At 42.5% G+C, this 8,474-nt stretch overlaps 1 protein-coding gene across 1 annotated transcript; it reads left to right on the top strand.

Moving 5' to 3' along the window:
• The first annotated feature begins 3,703 nt into the window (after positions 1 to 3,703).
• Positions 3,704 to 8,210, top strand: RAG1 (recombination activating 1). Its single transcript, XM_030864942.2, has one exon. The coding sequence runs from the start codon at positions 3,704 to 3,706 to the stop codon at positions 6,833 to 6,835; it is 3,132 nt and encodes a 1,043-aa protein (XP_030720802.1). The 3' UTR covers positions 6,836 to 8,210.
• Positions 8,211 to 8,474: the final 264 nt, after the last annotated feature.

Below are 8,474 nucleotides of genomic sequence, written 5' to 3'. Positions count from 1 at the left end.
TGTAGGGTGTGTGTGTGTAGGGTCTGAGTGTGTAGGGTGGGTGTGTAGGGTGGGTGTGTAGGGTGTGTGTGTGTAGGGCTGGATTGGGAGTCACGGGTGGTGCTGCTGTGGTTCTACCTCCGGAAATAACTAAGGATGCACTCATAAAAATGACACTTCTGCCCCAGCCAAGTCACCCCAGACCGGCTTGTCAAAATGAATCCATGCCCTGTGGGGAAAAGGAGCCCTGTAGCTGTGATAGCAGGTGATGGCAGTGCTGAGAGGGCAGAGCCCATGGGAACAGGGCTGAGCCAGCAACAACCACCCCGCCTTGTAGAGCCTGAGGCTGGTCCACTGCTGAGACCTTTTGTTAGAAGAGAGGAGATCAAGCATCTGCAAGATTCCTGAGTGTCAAAAACAAAAAAAATCCATGACTGACAAGATAACTCTTTCATAGTCCTAACTTCATGTTGTCTGCAGGTCCATATTTCAGTCCCCTTTCAACATGTTTACCAGAAAAGAAAGATAAGCTAAGAATGGTGGTCAGATTTGAGTCTTAGCCAAATCTTAAACTTTTCTGGGTGGAAATTTAGGAAGAAATATGGAAAAGGGACTATGGGTACATAGAAATCTAGCCTTTACAACATTTTTTCCCTAAAGTGAATATATCACAAAAATTAAAAAAATAATCTGTATTTGTTGTGAAACATTCTAATGATATAAAAATGAATTAAATAGAAAATTAGAGATCTCCTTACCAGTGCCAATTCTATTTTCTAGAGAATTAACATTGTTAAGGTTTTAGTGCATATCCTTCCAGATTTTCTGTATTTTCAGATATATACAAACATGCATAAATGAAGTCTTACTATACTTGGTATTGTTCTTCTGCTCTCTGCTTTGTCATGTGGGCATCTCTTTGTATCTTGACGTATATAGAAATTGCACATATGTATCAATGCATATAGAAATTTAAAATTTCTGTGTTGTTTTCCATTGTATATCTGGACCAGAGTTTATTTAATAATGCCCTATTGGTGATCATTTATGCTGTTTTCTATTTTTCAAAGTAACAAACAGATCTTTTAAACAGATTTTTAATTTTTTTCTTTCTCTCTCTCTCTGTCTCTCTCCATATAAATATCACTGTGGGAATAACCTGTGGGAATGTTTCTATAGGATAATTTCTAAAAGGAAATTTATTGCACAAAAAATAATATATATTAAAAAAATTTAAAGACATTGCCACATTTCCACTAGAAATATTATACCAATTTACACTTCTCCCAAGACTGTATGAAGATATCTGCAATCCCCATGCCTATATTAATGCTGATTAATATCAATATTTTTAATTTTTGCTAATCAGATAGACAAACGATACCTTATTAGAACTAGTTATTAAAAGTTCTATCTTCTAAAAGTAATATAAGTTTATTTCAGAGGAAGTAAAAATCATAGCTAAAGATAAAAAATATAAAACATCTATAGCTTTCACAGATCACCACTATTAGCATCTTGGTGTATGTTCCCCTAAAAATAAGAAGAATAACACATTTCTCCCACTCCCTCTTACTTCTAGTTTGGATAAACTTTTAGCAATTAAGTAGAAAAACAATCTAATAAATAAATTTGATCTGGATGTCAATGGCTAATAACTGCTTGGTGATGGTACTCTTTCCATGGGAGTAGTTACACAAATGTATTTTGGCAGATTTTCACCCAACATTTCAGGCCAATGCCAGTCAGGAGAGGGTGGGTAGGGAGGGGAGAGAGTTCTAGGGAGCCTTCCAACATGCCTTGTGGTTGACTTACTCATTGTGAAAGTTCAGTATTTAACTTGAGTAGCTGTAAAGAGGGTCATGCATGCATTTTTTTTTTAAAGAAGAACTCAAAATATTATCTTGGAATTCCAGAGAACTAGTGCAGAAAAAGACAGGGAAGGGAAAGCCTAAAGAAATAAAAAAGACACTTGGGAATGAGTTCAAAGCAATAGGGCAGAGGGCAGGGGACACGGAAAGTCCTCGGCCCTGACCCAGGACAGAATTTAGGAACATAATAGAACTGTAAACAGCTCTGAGGTGTTGGTTGGGCTGCAGATGAAATATTGAATACTTCTGATGTTAATGAGACCTTTGAAATGGTTTGGAACTGTTTGGTTCTCACACAGTTCTGCATATAGAACAAGGTAACAGGATTTCCTTTTCAACAAAGACTGGAAGTTGGCTTTTAGTTTTTATGAAAAACATAAACCTCTGAAGCATAACGCATGCAAGATGCAACAAAATTCAGTGGTTTAAAGGGGCGATCTGACAGGAAGCTTTGTTAGCAGCTGTCAGGACAACCCTTGTGGCTTCCTCTCCCACCCCTACCTCCAAATCCCACCTCTGGGCAAAGTGTGTTCATCTGAGGATTAATTAGTCTCCACGATCACATGACTAGAAAAATTATCATCAGTTTGGTTAGTTAGTTAATCGAGGGGGAAACCTTGTTTGATAAAATTGGCAGGTCAAGAGCATTAACCCAGGCAAATATGAGAAATATAGATGATAGTCTGAAAATACAGTTGCTGTTTTCTCAGTTATGTGTACTGAAGAATTTTGAGAATATTGGGCTAATTGGGTCTAGAGACACTCAAATGGCATTTTGAGACTTTTTTCTGCTGCTCCATGATGTCTACACCACAAGCCAGATTGCTAGGGTTTCCTGGAATGTATAATTGCTAATGTTTTTCAAAGAAGAAAACTATTACTCCCACCTCTTCTTATTACAAACTATAGAGCTAATGACCAGTGCCCCGTAATGACTTTCAGGATGGCCTGTGTAATTTTATCTGAAAATACTTGAAATTTTCATCTTAAAATTCTTCAGAATCTTTGTACATGCACGCTGTGGTTTGTTGCAGGTTTAGAGAGTTCTGTGGGTTTTATTCCTGATGGAGAAACAAGCTTATAATTTACAGCAGCGTTCGCTAATTAAAATTGTAAGCATAATTACTATCCATGATACTTATTATTAGCGTGCATTCATAAAGCTCAAAATTCACTTCATCCTTTCACGTCCTGAGTAATTAGTTTCTTTGGATTTGTAGCTTTATCATCCCTTTATGTTCCATTTGGAAGAAATCAACAACCAACCTCCCGGGAGACAGCTTTAAAAAGCTGGAAATATATTGTCCAGCTAATGCAATGAGACTGATACAATGCAGAAAATATGACTTTTCTTTGGTTTAGTAGACAGCTTTTCCTTGCATTTATTCAGCAAATAACTATTGAGCACATAATGTGTGCTAGGAAACTTGGGGAGACAGAGATAAATCACTCAAGGATTCTGTCCTCAAAGACCTTAAGATTTCACCGGAAGGGAAATAATATTGTACATATATAATAGTGTACATCAACTATACCTCAACAAAAAATAATAAGTTAAAAAAGTAAGTTTGTACATATATATGTGAAATAAACCATGGTGTTGCAGGTAATTAGATACATGGTATAAATGACCATCAGCCCTGTCAGAACAGGGAATGACTCTCTCTCCGCTATATGATCAGCACCTACCATAGTATATTAAAATAGGAGGTTTAATAATTATCTTTTTGGATGATTTAATAAGTGAATAATTGAATGTACTCATTTGTATTCCTTCCAATGCACATCAGTGAGATATTGAAATTTTTTCCTAATCTGACTTGTTTTTATTGTTTCCAGGTACCTCAGTCAGCATGGCTGTCTCTTTGCCACCCACCCTGGGACTCAGTTCCGCCCCAGACGAACTCCAGCACCCACATATTAAATTTTCAGATTGGAAATTTAAGCTATTCAGGGTGAGATCCTTTGAAAAGGCACCTGAAAATGCTCAAGGGGAAAAGCAAGATTCCTCCGAAGGGAAACCCTCTCTAGAGCAATCTCCAGCAGTCCTGGACACACCTGGTGGTCAGAAATCAGCTCTGACTCAACTGGCATTGAAGCCCCACCCAAAGTTTCTGAAGAAATCCCATGATGACAGGAAAGCAAGAGACAAAGCCATGCACCAAGCCAACCTGCGACATCTCTGCCGCATCTGCGGGAATCCTTTCAAAGCCGATGGGCACAATAGGAGATACCCAGTCCATGGGCCTGTGGATGGTAAAACCCAAGTCCTTTTACGAAAGAAGGAAAAGAGGGCCACGTCCTGGCCAGACCTCATTGCCAGGGTTTTCCGGATCGATGTGAAGGCCGATGTGGACTCGATCCATCCCACTGAGTTCTGCCATAACTGCTGGAGCTTCATGTACAGGAGGTTTAGCAGTGCCCCGTGTGAGGCTTACTCCCCAAGGAATGCAACCATGGAGTGGTCCTCCCACACAACACCCTGCGACATCTGCCACGTTGCCCGTCAGGGACTCAAGAGGAAGGGTCATCAGCCAAGCGCGCAGCTCAGCAAAAAACTCAGAACTGTGATTGCCCGAGCTCGAGAAGTCCGTCGGCGCAAGAGGAGAGCCCAGGCCGGGATCAGCAGCAAGGAACTGAAGAAGAAAATCGCCAGCTGCAGTAAGATACATCTCAGTACCCAGCTCCTGGCACTGGACTTCCCGGCGCACTTTGTGAAATCTGTCTCCTGCCAGCTTTGTGAACACATTCTGGCGGACCCTGTAGAGACCAGTTGTAAGCATGTATTTTGCAGGATCTGCATTCTCAGATGCTTCAAAGTCATGGGAAATTATTGTCCTTCTTGCCGGTACCCCTGCTTCCCTACTGACCTGGAGAGTCCAGTGAAGTCTTTTCTGAGCATCTTGAATTCCCTGATGGTGAAATGTCCAGCCAAAGAGTGTAATGAGGAGGTCAGCTTGGAAAAATATAATCACCATGTCTCAAGCCACAAGGAATCGAAAGAGACTTTCGTGCATATTAATAAAGGGGGCCGGCCCCGCCAGCATCTCCTGTCCCTGACCCGGAGGGCTCAGAAGCACCGTCTGAGGGAGCTCAAGCTGCAAGTCAAGGCTTTCGCTGACAAAGAAGAAGGTGGAGATGTGAAGGCGGTGTGCCTGACCTTGTTCCTGCTGGCTCTGAGGGCAAGGAATGAGCACAGACAAGCCGACGAGCTGGAGGCCATCATGCAGGGACGGGGCTCCGGCCTGCAGCCGGCTGTTTGCTTGGCCATCCGTGTCAACACCTTCCTCAGCTGCAGCCAGTACCACAAGATGTACAGGACTGTGAAGGCCATCACAGGCAGGCAGATCTTCCAGCCTTTGCACGCCCTTCGGAGTGCTGAGAAGGCCCTTCTGCCAGGCCACCACCCCTTCGAGTGGCAGCCACCTCTGAAGAACGTGTCTTCCAGCACTGACGTGGGCATTATTGATGGACTGTCTGGACTGTCCTCCTCTGTGGATGACTACCCGGTGGACACCATCGCCAAGCGCTTCCGCTATGATTCAGCTTTGGTGTCTGCTCTGATGGACATGGAAGAAGACATCCTGGCGGGCATGAGAGACCAAGACCTCGAGGACTACCTGAATGGCCCCTTCACCGTAGTGGTGAAGGAGTCTTGTGATGGGATGGGAGACGTGGGTGAGAAGCACGGCAGTGGGCCAGCAGTTCCGGAAAAGGCAGTTCGGTTTTCCTTCACGATCATGAAAATCACCATCGCTCACGGGTCACAGAATGTGAAGGTGTTTGAGGAAGTCAAGCCTAACTCTGAACTGTGTTGCAAGCCCTTGTGCCTCATGCTGGCAGATGAGTCTGACCACGAGACCCTGACGGCCATCCTGAGCCCTCTCATTGCCGAGAGGGAGGCCATGAAGAGCAGCAAATTAATGCTTGAGATGGGAGGCATCCTCCGGACTTTCAAGTTCATCTTTAGGGGCACCGGGTATGATGAGAAACTTGTCCGGGAAGTGGAAGGACTCGAGGCTTCGGGCTCAGTCTACATTTGTACGCTTTGTGATGCCACCCGCCTGGAAGCCTCTCAAAATCTTGTCTTCCACTCCATCACCAGAAGCCACGTTGATAATCTGGAACGCTATGAGGTCTGGCGTTCCAACCCATACCATGAGACGGTGGAGGAACTGCGGGACCGGGTGAAGGGGGTCTCGGCCAAACCCTTCATTGAGACGGTCCCTTCCATAGATGCACTCCACTGCGACATCGGCAACGCAGCTGAGTTCTACAAGATTTTCCAGCTGGAGATAGGGGAGGTGTATAAGAACCCCAGTGCCTCCAAAGAGGAGAGGAAAAGATGGCAGGCTGCCTTGGACAAGCACCTCCGGAAGAAGATGAATCTGAAACCAATCATGAGGATGAATGGCAACTTTGCCAGGAAGCTCATGACCAAAGAGACGGTTGAAGCAGTTTGTGAATTAATTCCCTCCGAGGAGAGGCACGAAGCTCTGAGGGAACTAATGGACCTTTATTTGAAGATGAAACCCGTCTGGCGATCATCATGCCCTGCTAAGGAGTGCCCAGAATCCCTCTGCCAGTATAGCTTCAATTCACAGCGTTTTGCTGAGCTCCTCTCCACCAAGTTCAAGTATAGATACGAGGGCAAAATCACCAATTATTTTCACAAAACCCTGGCTCACGTCCCTGAAATTATTGAGAGGGATGGCTCCATTGGGGCCTGGGCAAGTGAGGGAAATGAGTCTGGCAACAAACTGTTTAGGCGCTTCCGGAAAATGAATGCCAGGCAGTCCAAGTACTACGAAATGGAAGATGTCTTGAAACATCACTGGTTGTATACCTCCAAATACCTGCAGAAGTTTATGAATGCTCATAATGCATTGAAAACTTCAGGGTTTACCATAAACTCCCAGGGAAGCTTAGGGGACTCATTAGACCTAGAGGACTCTCCAGAATCTCAAAATTCAATGGAATTTTAAGAAGGGCAGCCCCTTATGAGTTGGTTTTGCAAATAAATTTTCCTCTGGGTGGCATGGTGACCACCTCCTGGTACCCTTCACTCCTGTGTATGGGGCTTCACCACCCAAGCGGTGGTAGGTTGGAGAGGCCACAGATGCTGAACGCATGTCAGGAATGGATAACTGGTGAGCTGATTGCTTGAGCCATTTAGGGAGTTCAGAAAAGCAACAGGAGGAATCAGTTATTTGAAAGCTCAATAGCTGAGAACAGGAGTAACTGCGGGGGACCAGAGATGAACAAAGATATGTGTATGTGTGACCGTGTGACGTGAAAATCAAAGTCAAGGTTGTCAAAGGACAGCCAGTGAAGGCAGGAAAGGAATTTGACTTGTGGTTTCCATCTACCACCACCTCCCCAGTTATTCTAGTTTATATTGAGATGTGTTTTCTATATTGAGATGTGTGTTTTCTATATCATTTTTGCAGAATTATTTATTTTATAAATTTCACATATTTTGGCTTATTCTACAAGATTCAGGAAAGCTTTTCAGATCTCTCTAATAATCATACCTTACATTTGCATGGCACAATGACCTTGACAATGCTCCTGGTGCATTTTGTCATTTGGTACACTTATGCAGAAATACCCTACATCCAGAAGATTTTTGGAAAATCAGTCCTTTTCTGGATTTAAATGATATCTCTGTTGTAACTCTTGGAGTTTAGGAGATCATCTGGTACCATGGATTTTTCAATTATAAAGGGAGAATAAAACTGTTAGCTGCAGTTGGTTACTAAATCTTGTGATAATACATGTTTACTTAGCTATCAGTAGCCAGGTATGATTTTTATTTTTTACTTTTAATTAATTTAGATTCTCCAAATGCTTTTCCATACAATCTCAAAGCCACAGAGGCTATTAAAATCTGGTTTTGTTTACTGTATGAAAACAGTCTTGCTGAAAATTTCTGCCAGGTTTTCTTCATTTGAAACCTGGGTCAGTTTTACTAAATCCACTTTTCATGGAGTTTTTCCCTTTGCAATGTGTTATTTTTTTCTATTATGATCAGCTTACTTTCAGTGTATTAAGATTTTTGTAGCAGGATATCTTTGTACTTTTCTCACCTGCTAAGTTTACATGGAGCCTGCTCGTGGTACAGTGGAAGAGTTAATATTTGTAGAGGGTTGTTTTTTTTTTTTTGCCACTTTTAGAATATTTCTACATTCATTTTGCCTCATTTTTCCTCACTACAACTCTGTGGGGTAGGCATGCTTATGATTTTCATTTGGTGGAGAGTTAAATGATTTGCCCAAAGTTACAGGGATAGTACATACCTGATCTGGAATTTGAACACAGTCCTTTTGTCTCCAAATTCCACGTTGTTTCTACCACGAAAATTAACCACTTTTTTTTGATTTTTTCTTTTTTTTAATAAGGAAGTAATATAATTTATTTAGAATCTACAACTAATCACTATAGTCTGTAATCTTGGGATTACATTTCTTGGGGGCAGGGATGGGTGGGTTTTAAGTCCTTGGTGTGCTTTGGGCCTTTTGCTGGAAGAAAGAATTGCCAAAATTCCCAAGAGCCTCCCAAACCTCTGGTGGCTCCAGTTTTGGGAAACTATTGTCTGTATCCTTAGAAATTTGGGAATTGCCA

The sequence above is a fragment of the Globicephala melas genome, chromosome 8 (genome assembly GCF_963455315.2).
Source record: "Globicephala melas chromosome 8, mGloMel1.2, whole genome shotgun sequence".
Lineage (NCBI taxonomy): Eukaryota > Metazoa > Chordata > Mammalia > Artiodactyla > Delphinidae > Globicephala > Globicephala melas.
Note: the sequence above shows the minus strand (reverse complement) of the source record. Positions and strands in the feature narration are given on the sequence as shown.